Consider the following 20,097-nt stretch of genomic DNA (forward strand, 5'->3'; position numbering starts at 1 on the left):
GCTTTTTATTTTGATGAGGTCCCAGTAGTTTATTTTTGCTTTTGTTTCCCTTGCCTCTGGAGACGTGTTGAGTAAGAAGTTGCTGTGGCCAAGATCAAAGAGGTTTTTGCCTGCTTTCTCCTCAAGGATTTTGATGGCTTCCTGTCTTACATTGAGGTCTTTCATCCATTTTGAGTTTATTTTTGTGTATGGGGTAAGAAAGTGGTCCAGGTTCATTCTTCTGCATGTCGCTGTCTAGTTTTCCCAGCACCACTTGCTGAAGAGACTGTCTTTATTCCATTGGATATTCTTTCCTGCTTTGTTAAAGATTAGTTGGTCATATGTTTGTGACTCCATTTCTGGGTTCTCTATTCTGTTCCATTGATCTGAGTGTCTGTTCTTGTGCCAGTACCATACTGTCTTGATGGTTACAGCTTTGTAGTATAGCTTGAAGTCTGGGATTGTGATGCCTCCTGCTTTGGTTTTCTTTTTCAAGATTGCTTTGGCTATTCGGGTTCCATACAAATTTTCTTTTCTGGGTTCTTTTCTGGTTCCATACAAATTTTGGGATTATTTGTTCTAGCTCTGTGAAGAATGCTGGTGTTATTTTGATAGGGGTTGCATTGAATATGTAGATTGCTTTGGGTAGTATTGACATTTTAGCATCCTTTCTTGGTAAAAACCCTCAAGAAAGTAGAGGTAGGAGGAGCATACGTTGAGATCATAAAAGCCATATATGAACGACCCAACTCTAATATCATCTTCAATGGGGAAAAACTGACAGCTTTCCCCCTAAGGTCAGGAACAAGACAGGGATGTCCACTCTCGCCACTGTTAATTCAACATAGTATTGGAAGTCTTAGCCTCTGCAGTCAGACAGCACAAAGAAATAAAAGGCATCCAAATCGGCCAGGAGGAGGTCAAACTTTCACTCTTCGCAGATGAGATGATACTCTATATGGAAAACCCAAAAGATTCCACCAAAAAACTGCTAGAATTGTTGTTTTATTTAAATTAGATTCTTGCTTTATAGAGATACTGTCCTGACCCTGACAGTGATACCTGGTTGACTTGAACGTCTTCCATAGTCTTTATAGATGTTGCTTTCTTGATTGTCACAGTGTGAGGAGGTGAATTATGTTTCCACAGATTTGGAAATTATGTCCTGGGGGTGATCACTGCTTTCTTTAGGCCCTCTTCCCTCCAACATACTCCATTCTTTAGGCCCTCTTCACTTTCTTTAGGCCCTCTTCGCTCCAACATACTCCATTCAGTCCTATCATTAGCATTAGAGAAAAGGCAGCATTTCAGGCAGCTTTTGCATATTGATTTTGGGTGGACTGAGGAGCTTTTAAATTTTATAACTGACTTGTTTGTGTTACATTTCCTCCAATTTGGTGCCTCATTTGCTGTAATATCAGTCAAATGAGCCAACAGGAACCCCTGTATATTGTTAGGGACTCTCTTTCCAGGTCATATTATCCACCCCTAGATTTCCGTGATCCTCTCCATGACGTAATTTCCAAATCTGTGGCTGTAGCCTTGGGCTTTTCATGTGAACTATAGGCCGGGTCTCTTTGCTGAGTGTGTCCACTAGGATGTCTCTTCCAGAATGGCCTGCTGGCTTTTCAAACTCAGCATGCCCCAAACTGAATTCATCATCTTTTATCTGAATGTGCCTTCTCTTGTTACTGGAGCCTGACCATCCTTTTAAATCATACTGGAGGGAAACCTGGGAATGATTTTGTACTCTTCCTCAGCAATTGGTTTTGTCTCAAGTCCTGTTGATCTTATTTCTGCAAGAAGCCATTTCTTCTTTTTCCACTCTAATTTAGCTACACAGAATCAGAGTGCTTGGTTTTTATTGTTTTCTTTCTACTTCCAGAGCACGGTGACTGGCAAATCGTAAGTGTTCAGTACATCTTTATAAATAAACGATTGAATGAATCCCATCTAGCAGGGAACCTTTGAATATACCGTTCCCTCTACTCTCTCTTTTACCTATTTCTACCCATTTTTGGGGTCTCACCTCTTCAGGGAAGCTCCCCCTTGGCCTCCAAGTTAAGTGATGTTCTCAATAGTACTCTGTACTGTTCCTTCATAGATCTTGACACAGTTGAGATGATTGAATTGATTGTTGTTTACTACTTGTCTTCTCTGACTGCGAAGCTCTAATAAGGCAAGGGCCGTGTCTCCTGTACCCACCATATGCCTGCCAGGGCTTTGTTCACTGTCCAGTGTATAATAAGCACTTAGCGTTCGCTGTCTGTGGCGAGGCAGAAAGCGTCATTAGGTGATGTTGGAGAATCCGGAACCAGCAGGTCCTGATTATAAGTACTTCCTGAATTATTGAGCATATCAGTCCTCCTGTGTTCTATAGGTTAAGGAATCAGGTCTCTTCCCCTTCCTGTGATGGCTGCTTATCATCTTTTCTTCCTCTAGGTGCTAGGGATTTGGCCTGCTTTTGTCTCCTTTTACTATTCTGTTTTCCCTCTCTGGTTTCTTGCTTACTGGGTTGGCAGCTATAGAAACCAGCTGGTTCTCCGCTATCCCTTCTCCCCTGCTCTGTCCTGTTATGTTTATATATTCCTTAAAAGTATTTTTAAAAAGATTTTTACTACTCTGTTAATGGAGAAGTAGAAAGACCGATTAAAAAATAATTAGTGAGATTACATTGTTCCCAGAAGTCTTTCAAGTTTGTATAGTTATTCCTGAACTCCTATTTTGCATACCTTTCAACGCATCTGCTATAGCTTATTTATTTAGGGCAGACCTTTGTAATCTGTCCTCTGTGGAGCAATCATTTTCTACTGTTTTTTTTTTTTTTTTTTTTAACATGACCCATAGTAAGAAATACATTTTAAATTTGTGACCTGGCATGTATACACGTTTTTGTGTGTGTACGTATTAATATATACACATGTGTGTGCGTGTGTGTATATAATAAAACAACCTAAATTTTAATAATATTTATGTCTAATAAAATAAAAACGTGCCAAAGTTAATGTCATATATAGTCTTGATCTAGTTAATAATTGCCCCTTAGTAAGTTCTTTCCCCACCAGGACAAGTAAGGATAATGCTCATCTTGTAAACTGCGTGAGATCGGATGTGGGGTGTGAGGGAGAAGGGAAAGCGAGTGTAATCCCAAGATGTATACCTGAGGAGTCAGACGGCTGTTTGTCCCTCTGTTGGTAGACCAAGGGGAAGGGAACTCTGTTGATACATGAAGCTGGAGAGCCACTCAAAAGGAAGTACTCTCTGTAGAACTGGTAGGACTTGGTTCAATCAAGAGAGGAGTTTGTCTCTTCTTCGCACTGAACACGCACCTTCTGCAGGCTCTGTTGATGTGACATTGTGATCGTAAAAGAGAGTGGAAATTGTCAGTTAAAGAATTTATTGTAACATGAGTATTGCTCGGTAAACCACGTGACTTTTTCTCTTGCAGCATTATCAACTTGGAGACATTTTTAGGCTGACGGGTTAGCCCCTTCTTATGATGTGACGTTATCCTGGGTCTAGTAGCCATAGGTTAGGTTTGGGCTTAGAAGTCGTAGGTTGGAATCTGACCTGGCTCTAATCTTCAGTAGTTGGTTGACTTTGGGTAGGTTGCTTCCCATCCACGGCCACTCCCCGCCCCCCCACCCCCCGGCCTCAGTTTTCCTCATTTGTAAAGTAAGGATAGAAATATATTGCTCCTACATCGTGAAGATTATTGTGATTATGTGAAGTGTCTTGCCTGGCACATAGTAGATCCTTAAAAATTAATTTTACTTTTACTCTTTGTCTGGCGCTATTAAAAAATACAATATGTTTCTATGATTCTAAGCATAATGACTAAGCAAGGTTGAATGGTTCCCTAACTATATAAACCTTTTAGATTGATACTTTGAAGGTATAACATTATTAAGGATTCAATTTTATGGTGGTAACATATGAAAATATGCCACATTTGGAAGATTACTGGTATTGTGGGCTGGTATTGTGCATCTTCTGCTTTAGATTCCTGAGTCATCTTTGTCTTAAAAGAAGGTTTTGTCTTTCTTGGAAGTTTAATTCCCTGAGCTCATCATTTAATTTATTTTGCTGTATTCCTTGAAACAAATCGTTAAATGATTTACTTTGGGTAAAGAAATAATTACATGTCAACTACGTGAAGTTTACTTTTCATTGCAAACTCAAAACAAGGCCCGTAAAGCATCTGCTTCCTTGTTACAAATTCAAACACATTATCGACAGCTTCTGTGTTATATTTTTGAGTTTGAAATGAGAGCTGCTAGGATTAGGATCACAGACTGTGTATATACAAACCATTTAAGATCCTACACGAAGTTTAACAGCAGCGAAGCTAGAGTTCTCCGATTAATTTCCTCTAGTAGTGACTGATCGTGTTATGTCATCAGTTTTTGGATAGCTTCCCTTCCTTCCCCTCTCCCTTTCTCCAGTGGTTTAGGATCAAATACACAGTGAGGGTTGGCCAGCTAGGAAAAGAGATAGGAGTTTTTGCTATATTGTCAGAATGCTTAGTGTGTGCATCTGTCTTCCTCATTAGATTTTGAGTCCTTAGAAGGTTGAGGCAAGGTGGTATTGTCAGTCTCCGGATCTCTTCTAAACATGTGGCTCTATTCTTTGTGGAAGGGTATGGGTTTATTTTTCTTTCTTTTTCTTTTTTTAAACGTTTATTCATTTTTGAGAGCCAGAGACAGAGTGTAAGCAGCGGAGGGACAGAGAGAGAGGGAGACACAGAATCCGAAGCAGGCTCCAGGCTCTGAGCTGTTAGCGCAGAGCCCGACGCAGGGCTCAGACCCACGAACCGTGATATCATGACCCGAGTTGAAGTCAGACACCTAACTGACTGAGCCACCCAGGTGCCCCAGGGCATGTGTTTCTTAAACTAGCACAGATAGTCTTATTTTTGGAGACCCAAGATAATGTTCATGAAAGTGGTTTGGGCAATACAATATATTAAGAATTTCTGGACCTTTTTTTTTTTTTTTTTCTATAATGGTGAGGAAATACATTTTTTTCAAACTTTATTTTCTCCTATATAACATAAAATCTGTGGGAGATAAGCTTAGGAAACCCCTGGGCTTAAACCAGTGGGTTGATAAGGCATAAAGAAATATAAAGTCATAAAATGCTCACACCTGAGTTTAGGTAAACCAGATTGGCACCCCAATAATAGGGGGGTGCAAAGGCACCCCATGAATAGGGACGTGCAAAGGTGCCAGGATTAGGGTGCAATGGCACTCCAAAATAGAGGGGTTGCAGAGCCCCTAAAATAGGGAGAGGCAAAGGCCTAAAATATAAATGGCACAAAGGTGCCCAATACATAGGTATATGAAATAAACAAGATTAGATATTCAAGATGGAGGTACCCCCAATTTAGTACTAAAGCAGAAAAGCTGCTTTCACAGGAGAATAGGGCCAGGTTAGGTAAATTGGTGAATTGGAGTATGGACCACTGTGCTGCAGGCAAAGCAGCCCAGAGTGGAGATGGTAAATGAAAGAAAAGTTGCCTTATCAACCCTGAGGTTACTCCTCATATCTGTCTCATCCTCTAGGCTAGCTAAGATAAACAGAAGTGCTGCCTCATGTCTGCTCTTTTTTTTTTAATTTTATTTTTTATTTTTTAAAATTTACATTCAAATTAGCATATAGTGTGACAGTGATTTCAGGAGTAGATTCCTTAGTGCCCTTTACCCATTTAGCCCATCCCCCCTCCCACAACCCCTCCCATAACCCTCAATTTGTTTTCCATATTTATGAGTCTCTTCTGTTGTGTCCCCCTCCCTGTTTTTATATTATACTTATCTTCCTCTTATCTTTTATATTATACTTATCTTACCCTTCAGTTCCATCCACATAGTTGCAAATGGCAAGATTTCATTCTTTTTGATTGCCAAGTAATACTCCAGTGTGTGTGTGTGTGTGTGTGTGTGTGTGTGTGTGTGTGTGTATATACACACACACCACATTTTCTTTATCCATTCATCCATCGGTGGACATTTGGGCTCTTTCCATACTTTGGCTATTGTCGATAGTGCTGCTGTAAACATGGGGGTGCCTGTGTCCCTTCGAAACAGCACACCTGTATCCCGTGGATAAATGCCTAGTAGTGCAATTGCTGGGTCGTAGGGTAGTTCTATTTTTAGTTTTTTGAGGAATCTCCATACTGTTTTCCAGAGTGGCTGCACCAGCTTGCATTGCCATGGTCCTTTTTTTTGATTTCCCACAGATGATCACTCTGTTTCCCTCCAGCATCATCGAGGATCAGCTTTTTTTGAAATCATATGTTTTAAAAAGCATTAGCATTACACAACCTAGTTATACAGTTTCTCTAGTAATTCTCCACAGCTTAGGGGCAGGAATGGGACGGAGAACACGGATGGATGAGTTTGGTATTGGCTGGAGGCACAGGTTGGAAGAGAGAGGCAGTGTCGTGCGTGGGTTTTGGAGTTGTACAGTCTGGGTAACTCTGTGCGGTAATCTTTCTAAATCCTACTGACCTCATCTATAAAATGGAGCTAATAAAAGTACCTAATTGACCTCATGAGATTGCAAGAGTTAATTAATATGACTGCGGGTGAGGAGCTCATTGACCATAATGCGGGGGCAGGCAGAGTATTAGATACTATGTTTGTTGTTGTTGCTGCCAGGGAGGAGGAGAATTGAAGAAGGAGGTGATTGGTGAGAGTGTACGTAGTTGGAGTAATGGCCAGGCAGGTTCAGGCTGGGGAGAAAGAAAGAGACACTAGGAGAAATATTAGAAACTGGAGAATTAGAAGGAATCGACAAGTTAGAAGTGGGATGAGGGTGAAAAATGGATTTAGCAATAGAGATATAGAAAAGTAAGAGTTTATGGGCAGCAAGTGAGATCCCAGGGTTTGAGACTCTCTTAGAGACGGGCATTTCTAGGTAAGGGTGTAAGATCCAGCCTGTGACCATGGCTGCTGATGTGAAGTGGAGACAAATTCAGTTTAAATCAACAAATATTTATGGAGATTTTCCTGCGTGCTAGATATTGTGCTAAGAATTGGAGAATGTAAAATTTGGGCGGAACCTCATTGGATTAGAGGGGGTCAAGAACTGGCTGTTTGCTATTCCCCTGAATGCTAAGGTTACCCATGACAATGGCAGGAGCTTGGTGACCAGGAAGACTGAAACTATTACACCAAAAAATGCTTGAGTGGATTGGCTTGTTTTTCATTGGTTGAAGATGGGACTATAAATGGCTCTTTATAATAGGCGCATCTCCCAGTGGGACTACGATAATTAGTAACATTAATTTAGCATTTAGAAGATAGCTGTCCTAAATTCATTTATTTAACTAGTCTTTTTTTTTCCTTCCTCTTTCCTTTTTAGCCACTAGTGTATATAATAGATGATTAACCCAGTTCTTTTTAGTTTTAGGGGAATGGTTTGCTGAGTGGGCTTGTGTCCTCTTTGTTTCGGAGTGAGTATTCTAGAAAGGGAACATGTGCCAAAGAATAGCACAACTGGGCCAAGGAGGAACAGCTCATTTTGTAGCCAGGATGATGGTTCCTTGTGCCTTTCAGTTGAAAGTTGTAGGTTTTGAAGTCTAGGAATCTTACTTTGTAAAAAAAAAAAAAATTATAACATCGATGAAACATTTATTTTAAAATTACCTATCCTATATCAATAAACTGAATTTTATGCTGGTGACTTAAATCTGATTGTCTTTGGGCTCGTTCCAATCAGTGAGGCTCGCACAGATCCACGCATATGTGGTTTATTCATCCGGTGACCAAAGTCAGCAGGGGACAGTGGCAGGTGCACAGCACCCAAGACATTTCCAGGCATGCAAGCTCAGTGTCTCACTTCAGTATCTGGCCAAGTCTACTCTTGGCTGTGTCTCCTGTGTCTGATCCACATCCCCGTCCCACACTTCTCCGCGTGCTTGTCTCTAATGTGCATTTGAGTAGACTACATGTTACTCCACGGCGGCTGTTGGCCGCCACGTCACTTGGAACACTCTTACTGTGAAGAGGAGCCCTGGTGCCAGGACTGACAGCGGCGGTGAACAAATTACTCCACATCAGGCGGGCCTTCTGCTTCCTTTGGGCAGACCGCGGCTGTGCCCTTGGTTTATTTCACTCAGCGAGTCTAAAAAATGTGAAGGATTTTGCAGTGTCCTCTTTTTATCGTTATTATTTTTTTGAATTTTTAATTCTTTCTCTATCACGGTAGCTCTCCTGGTTTTGTCTCCAGAGCAGCAGCATCAGCATCACCTGGGAACTTGTTAGAAATCAGGTTCTCAGGCCTCACCAGGATCTACTGAATCCTCATCCCTGAATGGTAGGGCTTAGTTTTAACAGGTGCCCCAGGGGGATTCTGGTACACGGTAAAGTTTGGGAACCACTGCTCTAGCATATTGTGGTTACCAACCCGTACACACTTCCTCGAGGTGTTTGACTTAATATATTCCTGCTGAGCTCACTGTATAAATTGGAGACATGAAATCGCCAGTGTTGGAAGTCAGTAATATCTAATGTTGGCAACCTCGTATGGCTCAGCTAATAGTTACTTTGTGTAAAGTAGGGTTTCTTACACATTTTTCTCTTTGAGCGGGAGAAGGGGCAGACATAAGTTATCTGTAGAAATTAAATTTAGATTTTATGTGTGTCAGAGATGATGGTGCTGACAATGGGGGGGTCACTTTCTATGTATGTTTTCTCACGTCCTATTTACGGTAAGCCGTGTTACCTGTAGGCTGTTAATTTGGTTTTCTAATACCTCACTGCTCTCAAAATGTAATGGCAATCTGATTTTATTTCTGAGTAGCTTGGTGATGTTGCCAAAGGATTTTCTTTTGCTTTAAAGTCCGGCACATCTCAGTGTTGGTTATGCTAGATTGATTTTCTCAGGTAAATGGTGTGCTCTTTTGAATCTTTTTTTTTGTTTAAAAGAAGTTTTATAATTTTTTATTTTTGAAACACATCCCTCACTTTGGATTTTTTCTTTGGGGACTCCTATTAAAAGTAGGAGTTGGGTCTTCTTTGCCTATCTTTTATATTGCTTTCTCTCAAATCTTTTTCATCTTCTTGTACTTAAAAATTTTTCTTCTTTCTACCTTGTATTTTTCTGAGGGCATTATCTAATGTATTCATGCACCCTTGTGTTCTTTCTAGTTTAGTGTTTTTTGAAATATTTTCTTTCATTTCTTTCCTGAGTTCTGTCACCTGATTTTGAGTTTTCATAATTATGAATGACATGTTTTTTTTCCCCCCATATCTTACATGTTTTCTTTCTTTCTTTTTTTCTTTTTTGCTTGCAGAGAAATAGTAGTTTATAGTTAGCTGTTTGTGGGCATGTCTGTCTTTCACTGTCTTTTTTTAAATGTTTGTTTATTTTTCAGAGTTGGGGGGAGAGGGGCAGAGAGAGAGGGAGACAGAATCCCAAGCAGGCTCTGCGCTGACAGCAGAGAGACTGATGCGGGGTTCAAACTCACAGACCTCGAGATCATGACCTGAGCTGAAATTAAGAGTTGGATGCTTAAGCCGCTGAACTACCCTTAGGGTAGTTTTTCTAATTTCAGGATTCTAGAGCTCCCTCATATATTTCTAGCTTGTGTTCAAAATAGGATGCCTTACTTTCTGAGGTTTCTGGGCTCCATGTCTCTACGTTTATTTGGACCTTGTCTTCTCTTTGTGATCTGTTTCTATTTTGTTGAGTTCAGATTCTATTTCCTAGAATTTTTCTTCAGTGTGGGCCTTTGTTCTAGATGTTTTGAGAACTCATAAGGATAAGACTGGGTGAGCTCTTTCAGGCATTATTATGGACACATTGAGCTCATTAGGTACTGGCTATTCAAAATCGTTCATAGTTTTAGCTGCTGTCCATATGTGCATGTGTCTTGGGTTTATGTGGGAAATCTTATCACTTGGTTATGTTGTTGTGCATGAGTTTTTTTATTTTAGTCTCCTAGTTGCTCTGTTTTTATGGTGAATTCAGGAAAATTTTAAAAACTATGTGTCTACTGCTGCCGTCTTCCTAGGTGGCCTTCTATCAGTCTTTTTGTATTTATATCCTTTATTTTGTACAGATTTAATGAAGTATTATTAGCATGCAAAGAACTGCACATATTTAAAATGCAATCTGATGAGTTTTGTCATAGGTATGTGCCCATGAAATCTTCACCATGATCAAGATGATAAAACTGTCCGTCACCCTTGAAACTTTTCTCATGCCCCTTGGTAATCCCAACTTCATTTTTTCCCCCATTGTCCGAGCAATGGCTGATCTGCTTTCTGTCCCTATAGTTTAATGTGCAATCCCTGTAATCTTATATGAATGGAATCATACAGTAGTATGTGTTGTTTTTAACACGGCTTCGTTCATCCAGCATAATTGTTTTGAAATTCATCCATGTTGTGTGTATCAATAGTTCATTCCTTTTTGTTGCTAATAGTATTCTGCTGTATAGATATGTTAGAATTTGGTTATCTGCCTGCCCTTTTAGTGAGCATTTGGGTCGTTTCATTCAGTTTTTGTCTATTACAAATAAAGCCGTGAGAAGTATTCGTGTTCCGGTGTTTCTGTGAATACATGCGTTTGTTTCTCTTGAGTGTAAATACCTAAGAGTGGAAAATCTAGGTTGTTTGGTAGGCGTACGTGTAAGCTTTTAAGAGATTGTCAAACTTTCCCAAAGTAGTTGTACCGTTTCCCATTTCCATTGGTAGTAGATGAGAGTTCTTACTCTTGCTGACGTTTGGTATGTTCAGTCTTTATAAATGTAGTCATTCTGGTGGATGTGCAGTGGTATCTTTTGTGGTTGTAATTTGAATTTACCTAGTGATTAGTTTTGTTGAGCACCTTTTTGATGTGATTGTTTGCCATTTGTATAGTTTCTTTGGTGAAGTTTTGAAACCTTTTGTCTGTTTTTTATTGGATGTTCTTTTTGTTTTGTTTTGGATGTTCTTACTATTATTTAGTTTGAGTGCTTTGTATATTCTGGGTAGAAGTTGTGGTTGGAGATATATCGTGCAGGTATTTTATGCCAGTCTGTGGCTTGCCTTTTTGTTTTTGTGACAGTGCCTTTGAAAAGCAAATGTTGTTAATTTTGACGAAGTTCTTTTTATTTTTTTCTTTTATAATTTATGTCTTTTGTGTCCTATTTAGGAAGTATTTGTCAAACCCAAGGTCACTAAGATTTTCTGCTAAGTTTTCCTTTAGAAGTTTTATAGCGTTGGCTCTTTTTTTAAAAATGTTTGTTTATTTTTGACAGAGAGAGAGAGAGAGAGAGAGAGAGAGAGACAGAGCACGAGAGGGGGAGGGGCAGAGAGAGAGGGAGATACAGAATCCGAAGCAGGCTCCAGGCTCCAAGCTATCAGCACAGAGCCCGACGCGGGGCTGGAACTCACAGACCGCGAGATCGTGACCTGAGCCGAAGTCGGACGCTCAGCCTACCGAGCCACCCAGGCGCCCCAGTGTTGGCTCTCACATTCAAGCCTGTAATCCACGTTGAGTTAATTTTTTATATATTCTTCAGGTTGGGGAGAGTTTCATTATGCTGTACATATGGTTATCCATTTGTTACAACATCATTTGTTGAGAAGATGATCAGTTTCCTCATTGAATCATCTTGTCACCTTTGTCAAAAATCAATCACTTATTTCAATTTGGGTCTATTTCCTGGACACTCTATTCTTTTTCATCGATCTACATGACTATCTTTATGCCAGTGCCGTAGTATCTTGTTTATTGTCGCTTTAGAATAAGTTGTGAAATAAGATAGTATTAGCTCTGCTACAACCTTGTTTGTATTCAAATTTGCTTTGATTATTTCAGATCCTTTGCATCTCCGTATAAATTTTATTTTTGCTGTAGACGATCATGTTGTCTGTGAACAAAGCCAATTTGACTTTTTTCTTTGCATTCCATAAGCCTTTAATTTCTTTTTACTGCTTATTGCCGTGGCTCAACACAAACCTCCAACACAATGTTGAATAAATGTGGTAATGTGAACATCTTTCTCTTGTTCCCGATTAGGGAGAAAGCATTCATTCTTCTTCCATTGAGTATGATGTAAGCTGTAAGTTTTTCATAGATGCCCTTTATCTGAAGGGCGTTCTTCCTTTCATAGGATTTTTTGGTTTGCTGATAGTTTTAAATCACTAATGAATGCTAGATTTGTCAGATTTCTACATCTTTTGAGATGCTCATGTGTTTAAAGAATTCTGTCGCATCGATTGATTTTTTAAAATAGAACTTTTTATTTTGAGATAATTACAGGTTTATATACTGTAGTAAGAAATAATACAGTGATCCCCACATACCCTTTACCTGGTTTCCCCCATAGGAACATCTTGAAAAACTATAGTACAATATCACAACCGGGATACTGATATTGATATGATCAAGATAGGTAAGATTTCTATCACTGTATAGTTATGTTCATTTCTCTCCTACCCTATACCCATCTTTAACAAACCCTGGAAACCACTAATCTGGTTCTCCATTTGTGTAATTTTTGTCTTTTCAAGAATTCAAGTTACTTTGCCTTTCCATATAAATTTTAGAAATATCTTGTCTATGTCTCCCAAAAATCTTGTTTAGATTTTTGATATAAATTGTGTTAAACTCATACTTTTGTTTTTCATTTTCCAAATGTAACGTATTTATAATTTCAGTGTTCGTGTGTTGAATTTGGTCAAATGTTTTTTTCTGCATTGATTGATATGATCATGCATATTGTTCTTCTTTAACCCATAATAGATTACACTGATTTTGGATAATGAACCAGCCTCGCATCCCTGGAGTAAAACCCATTTGATCATGGTTTATAATTTCTCCTTTTGCATGTTACTGTATTTTGTTTCCTAATATTTTGTTAAGAATTTTTGAATCTGAGGGGCACCTGGGTGGCTCAGTCAGTGAAGTGTCCAACTCTTTTTTTTTTTAAGTATAATTTATTGTCAAGTTAGCTAACATACAGTGTATATAGTGTGCTCTTGTCTTTGGGAGTAGAGTCCCATGATTCGTCGCTCACCTAGAACAATCTAGTGCTCATCCCAACAAGTGTCCTCCTCAATGCTCATCACCCATTTTACCCTCTTCATGTCACCCCCCCCCACCACCAACCCTCAGTTTATTCTCTGTATTTAAGAGTCTCTTATGGTTTGCCTCCCTCTCTGTTTGAAACTATTTTTTCCCCTTCCGTTCCCCCATGGTCTTCTGTTAAGTTTCTTGAATTCCACATATGAATGAAAACATATGATATCTGTCTTTCGCTGACTTATTTCACTTAGCATAATATCCTTCAGTTCCATCCACGTTGTTGCAAATGGCAGGATTTCATTCTTTCTCATTGCCAAGTTGTATTCCTTTATATATATACCACATCTTCTTTATCCATTCTTCAGTTGATGGACATTTGAGCTCTTTCCATAATTTGGCTATTGTTGATAGTAAGCGTCCAACTTTGATGTCAGCTCAGGTCATGATCTCACTGCCCGTGAGATCAAGCCCTGCATTGGGCTATGTGCTGACCATGGAGTATGCTTGGGATTCTCTCTTCCCTCTCTTTCTGCCCTTCCCTCACTCATGCACTCTCTCTCTCTCTCTCTCTCTCTCTCTCAAAATAAATAAATAAACTTAAAAAAGTTTTTGCATCTGAAAAAAAAGTTAAAAAAAATTAAACAAACAAACAAACAAACAAAAAACCAACAGAGATTTAGTCTCTCATGGGTTTGGAGGCCAGAAGTCTGAAATCACTATCACCAAGTTGAAATGTGGGTGTCAGTGGGGCTTTAAGGAGAATCTGTTGTTTGCCTCTTCCAGCTTCTGGGGGTTGTTGGTATCCCCTGACTTGTGGTGGCATTGTTCCCGTCTCTGTTCTGTGATCAGATTTCTTTCTCCTGTTCTGTCTTCTCTGAGTGTGTCTTTTAAGGACAATTGTTATTGGGGTTATGGCCTAGTTGGATCATCCAGGATGGTCTCTTGGTCTCAAGATCCTTTTTCAAATTAAGATAACATTCACAGGTTCCAGGCTTAGGCTGCAGACATGTCTTATGGAAGGCCACCACTTGACCCACTAGAAGTACAGTTGATCCTTGAACAACACGAGTTTGAACTGCACAGGCCCGCTTATATGCAAAATTTTTTCAGTACATACCTTACAGTACTGTGAATGTATTTATCTCTTCCTTATGAGTTTATGAAGAATATTTTATTTTCTCTAGCTTAATTATAAGATTATAGTATATAATATATATACAAAATATATGTTTATCAACTATTTATGTTATTGGTAAGGCTTCCAGCCAATAGTAGTTATGTTTTGGGGGAGTCAAAGTTATATGCCGATTTTTGACTGTGTTGGGGGAGGGCACTCCTAGCCCTCATGTTGTTCAAGGGGCACCTGTAGTATATGCAACTTTAATTTCCCTTTTTTGATCTTCTCATCTTGGCCTAGGTCCCCCATTTCACTCGCTACTCATTTCCTTTTTGGTTTTTTGTCTTTTAAAGTATTCACTTTGAGAGCGTCAAGGATAGTGAAAGGATTGTGCTGACCTATATTTCACTCCCATATTGCTACAGGGGGAAAGCTATTCTTCACAATGGGGCAGCTCCGGGTAGAATCAGAATATGCTTCTTCTTAACAGAACTTATTAAACTTGGCAGCCCATAAATATAATGCTGTAAGAAGTCCTTTAAGAAACCATGTTGAGGTCTTACAGATAATCAAAAAAGTTCTGTTTGAAGAGATAAGTAAAAATCATTTCAATTAACATGAATATCATGGCATCAGCAATTAATTAACACGTCAGTTGGTATCGGGTAAGAAAAAGGGGCATTTCCATATGAGGTGATGCCGCATTTACTAGTATCTTTTTAATGCATATTTCAGGTACATGCACATGTTGCGTAGCTAATGCTTTAAAAACAAAGACTTTTCTGCACGGAAATTGTTTTTCAGAAGAATCTGAACACCCTTAACAAGCTAGTTAGGCCCGTGGAGTGTCACTGAGATTATTTTGGTAAAGGCTTAGTGACCTAATGAATGTTATATCTAAAAGGTACTGTATAAATACATCTCACTGACTTTTAAGGAAACTGAATATATCTTTCAGAAGTTTCTGGCAACTCTTAGTGTCAGCCTAGTGCAACAGTGACTTCACTGTGCCGGAAAAAAGTTGTGTGAATCTGCAGTAGTCTATTTTGTTGCTATCCCTGCTCTGGTTACGGTTAATACTTAACCATGGTGAAAATTTACATCTCTGTATTTTTTTTAGAAAGTAAACTGGCAGATCACAGGGAAAAATGAGGTAGAATTTTAAAGTAAGTATTTAAAAATTGCCTCAAGACTTTTAGATTTAAGACATGTATGTAGAGAGAGAATCGCGTTTTAGCATAAGCGTGATTAATATCTTCATGCGTTTGTTATAAGATTTGCTTAATGAAATTTCGGTCTGGTTTGACTTTTATAACTAAATGCTGTGTTTCAAGTTTAAAACTTTGTCAAATGTCTGAGTGTCTATCATGAAAAGCAGATTAATCCCTGCCTTTTACGGTTGTAACCCAGGCATTTGGCTTGTAATTACAAATTTTGAATCTGTGTTTTCTTTGTAAGTGCTGGTCAAGATATCCAAGGAACAAGTGTGATTGCAAATCTTCCATTTTTGGCGCGACAGAATCCTGCCGAGACACTTCGGAGAGTCTTGCCGAAAGTTAGAGTAAGTTGGTACAAAATAAGATTCGAATTTACCATTTTTCCAGTAGCACAGTTGTCGTTGTCAGGGAATCTCAGAGCTTTGGATGGCTGATCTTTTGTGCCTGATCGCGGAGTGGAGGACGCATTAATATACACGTTTTGAATTATGACGACAATGTTTAGGGAAATTAACTGATGAAAACGGGGGAATACAGACCTTAAGTTGTAAATGTTTCTTAGTTATTTTCTCAGCAGAGACATTTTATTTAATAAAGTTAGGTTTTCAGTAGCTCAAAAATACCTTAATTAGTCTTATGAAATCATAGCTGTCTCATTTGGTATTCTGTTGACTTAAATTTATATTCATAGTATTCCTACAACACTGAAAATGTCATTTAACTATTATTCCTAATAATTACCTTCTGGTGACTTCTGCAGAATCACCAAATAAAGATTGAATTGTGGCCATCACATTTTTAGTTTTATACTTACTGCTTCCTATATTCCTTCAGAAAAAAGTTTTCCTGCTTTAAACAAAAATCTTTGATCAGAACATTCTTTTCTCTAATATCTATTGATTATTAATATGTAATATTAAATATTTGATGCATAGTATTTGTTATTTATCTGTAGCTGTGTGCAAAGTGTTGTTCTTATCTGTAAGAACCGGAATGAGCAAAACAGACAACAGCCTGTATGTCCTCAGGGAGCTTATCTATTCATGGGGTCAGGGAGGTTATATACCAATGGGGACTATGGTTGCTAATAGTGACTTTTGTATACTTTGGCTTTCTGTTTGGTTTATAACTTGTTTGTAATTTTGTAATTAATTTATATGTATTTAAAATACTGCGGTTATTAGTGTATTCTTGAATTTTATTCTTAGGCATATATAACGTGGTTCTAGTTGCTGTGATTTAGGTCAGGGATATAGCATGTTATTTTTACAAGATGCCCACATTTCTGTGCAGGCAATATGAATTTTTTTTCTGGGTACAGTGGTGAATTGAGAAAATGCTTATTTTGGTTTTGCATGTGATTCAAAAATGAATCAGACTTTTCCATAGCAATTTTCCCCAGAATCATGCTGTAATTTCAGTGGAATCAAGTCTGCACCATCCCAGTTTAATTTCACATTCAATTTCAGTGACAGTAACTACCTAAGCTTCTTAGCATTACACCTGGAGGTGGCAACTAAACTATGGTAGAAGGGATCGGGTGGTTAGGGGGCCTTGACTAAGAGATTATTGTAGGTAAGTCAATTAGATTTAAAGCTAAAAATATCGAGCATCCAATTCACTCTGTGTTGAGCATGCTAAATCTGGTTCACGGACAGCATACTGAGCATTCACGGTTTCATAAAGCAAGAATAAAAGATGAAGGGTAGAGAATAGTGACCTTTAGAGGTCTCTAAATTATTTTGGAAAAAATACTTTTGTTAATGAGTTCACAGTAAAGTCAAGTAGTAACTCCTGAAAAGTCTTAATTTCGTGGGACTGCACAAAAAATGTCGCACACTCATATATACAGTGTATTTATACAAAGAATCAAATCTGCTAAAACTATATAACTGAGTTATAGAAGGTAAGATTATAATAAGCTTTTAAGGTAATTAAAGTTAATCCATAATATAGAAGGTTAACTGAATAAATGGATATAAAGAAAATGTATACTAATGAATGTGTACTAAGAAATAAGAAAGCCTTTATTTAGTGCTGATTTTATTTAAAAAAAAATGTTTATTTCTTTTGAGGGAGGAGGGGAGGGGCAGAGAGAATGAGAGAGAGAGAGAGAGAGAGAGAGAGAGGGAGAGAGAGAGAGAGAGAGAGAGAGAGAGAGAGAGAGAGAGAGGATCCCAAGCAGGCTCTGCACCCAACGTGGGGCTCAGTCTCATGACTGCAAGATCGTGACCCAAGCCGGAATCAAGAGCCAGACGCTTAACCGACTGAGCCACGCAGGCTCCCGTTCACTCATTTCGTTAGTCAACAAGTGGCCATTTATTTAGGACTCTCATTTATCCTGTTTTGTCCTAAAAAAGATACCAAAAGGGTGGTGGACAGTCCCAGATTAGATTCTATGTCAGAAGGGCCTAAAGACTCTGGAGAACAATTAAAGAACAATCATAGGAGACTATTTAATAGTGTGATCCTGACTTTATGTAAAACTAGTGAAGAATTAAGCATATTGGGCTTTATGAGAGCAATAATAATAATAATAATAATAATATTACTACTAATAATAATTAGTAATAATGGCATTCATTCATTCCCGAGTATCTCCCGAGTCCCTCCCATGTGCCAGGCACTGTTCTAAGGCCTGAGAAAATGGAGGTGAGCAAAACAGAGAACTCGCCCTCAAGGAAGTTACAGTCCAGAGTGGGGGGAAACAGACATTAAACAAGTAAGTGACTATGAAAAACAGGGTAAAGGGAGACAGGATTGGGAGGTCAAAGAAAGCCTCTTTGAGGAGCTGAAAACCAAGGGGATCGGAAGAAGCAGCCATTTGAAGAGGCAGGAATGAGTGGTCCAGGCAGAAGAGGCAGCAGATGGCCCTAAGATGAAGGAACTGGTTGGGGCTGGAAGAGGCACGTGTGGTTGGAAGGCAGTGGGTGATGGTGGGGTGTGACTTGAAAAGAGGTTAGAGAGACGGTCAGCGACCGAGCGCGTAAGGGCTGTTCTTCCTCGGGACAGTGGAAGGCCATTGAGCAGAGCGGTGGCTTGTCCCATTTACATTTCACAGTGATCATTTTGATAATCGTGTGGAGAGTGGCTTGGAGCGGGAGAACGAGGACAGTATAGCACTGGTCCTCATGATAGGTGAAGGTGGCTTGGATTAGGCCAGCTAGCTGGGACAGAGGAGAGTAGTGGCTGTGCTTGAGACACAATGATTTAGGTAGAATGAACAGAACAGAACTTCCTAACGAGTTGGGTGTGGGAAGTGAGAGATACCTTCCGGATTTCTGGCTTGAGCATCTGTGTGGTTCTGCTGGGTTTGCGTATCTCGGTCGGTCGTTCATTAAATCCACAGGGAAGAGTCATTTACATACTTACTAATATTAATCTATGAATGACTTACTTTTAGAGAATTTAAAGATAAGTACAATAAATATTCTGTGTAAGAAACTAATCATTCCTGAGATTGTTAGCACGTTTGCGACAAATAGTATAAACTTTTAGAGCTCCCCCTTTACCTTATCTTTACCATAAAGAGCATCAGATACAGTGATAATGAAGATTTCTCTGGTCTTCTTTAATACAACATTTTACCAGTGATATTTTTATTTCTTTTTGTTGTATTGCATTTGCATTTCCTCCTTACAATAATATATTCACTGCAAAATAGTTTTTAAAATTTTTTTTTTTTTTTTCTCAACGTTTATTTCTTTTGGGGACAGAGAGAGACAGAGCATGAACAGGGGAGGGGCAGAGAGAGAGGGAGACACAGAATGGGAAACAGGCTCCAGGCTCCGAGCCATCAGCCCAGAGCCTGACGCGGGGCTCGAACTCACGGACCGCGAGATCGTGACCCGGCTGAAGTCGGACGCCCAACCGACTGCGCCACCCAGGCGCCCCTGCAAAATAGTTTTTAAAATAATTGCTCTTTTCACTGTCTTAGGGATGAAGGTAGGTTAAAAATGGTAGAAGTACAATCAGATTTGAATTGAGCTGATCTGTAGTATTTTTACAGTTCACTTTGTAAATTTTATCCAAAGCGTACAACAAATGATACTGCTATGAGGTTATTTATCTCAAGGTTAAATTTATGTATGTATATATGTATGTATGTATTTATGTAGGGATGTATGTTTATTTTGAGAGAGACTGAGACAGTGTGAGTGGGGGAGGGGCAGAAAGAGGAGGAGAGAGAATCCTAAGCAGGCTCTGCACTGTCAGTGGGGCTCGAACCCACAAAGCTGGGGGGATCGTGACCTGAGCTGAAAAACCAAGAGGCAGATGCTTAACCGACTGAGCCACCCAGGCACCCCTCAAGGTTAAATTTAAGTAAGAATCCAGAAAGAAAGAGTATTTCGACCTCCAACTTAAATTTCCTAGATTGGAGACACTTTTAAATACAGTTGTTACAATATATTCACGTTATACGCCTTCATTCCTAGGGTATCATCTTTTGAAAACCAGTAATTTTTGTCTGTGGTCTTTATTGATTAAGTCTTTCCCACAATAAATTGGGATCTATTTAAATGTGAGATTTCAATATTTGACTTAAACTTCTGGTTAGCTAGAAGTGAAAGAATTTGATTGTTAGGATACATTTCTAAAATGCTCTGGTCCTCTATAAAATTAAAGTGGTAGTGATGTAATTACCCCATATAATAATAATTACATGGGCTAATTACTAGTGACTCTTTTTATAATGAATTGTAAAAAATGCCTCTGCCTGTTGAGTTATTGAATTCTTTTGTTTTTCCACTCATTTGGGGACCC

The 20,097-nt window shown here is 39.0% G+C and overlaps 1 protein-coding gene across 5 annotated transcripts in view; it reads left to right on the top strand.

Annotated features, from left to right (window-relative positions):
- PPP4R4 (protein phosphatase 4 regulatory subunit 4) overlaps positions 1-20,097 on the top strand; it is a 103,782-nt gene that overhangs the window by 20,112 nt on the left and 63,573 nt on the right. For 3 of the 5 annotated variants that reach the window (XM_043556927.1, XM_043556928.1, XM_043556929.1), the window contains exon 3: positions 15,575-15,677. The exons of the other annotated variants lie outside the window; for them this stretch is intronic. In XM_043556927.1, coding sequence (XP_043412862.1) covers positions 15,575-15,677 — 103 coding nt within the window. The remainder of the gene's footprint in view (positions 1-15,574; positions 15,678-20,097) is intronic. 5 annotated transcript variants of the gene reach the window in all.

This window comes from Prionailurus bengalensis, chromosome B3 (assembly GCF_016509475.1).
Source record: "Prionailurus bengalensis isolate Pbe53 chromosome B3, Fcat_Pben_1.1_paternal_pri, whole genome shotgun sequence".
NCBI classification, from domain to species: Eukaryota; Metazoa; Chordata; class Mammalia; order Carnivora; family Felidae; genus Prionailurus; species Prionailurus bengalensis.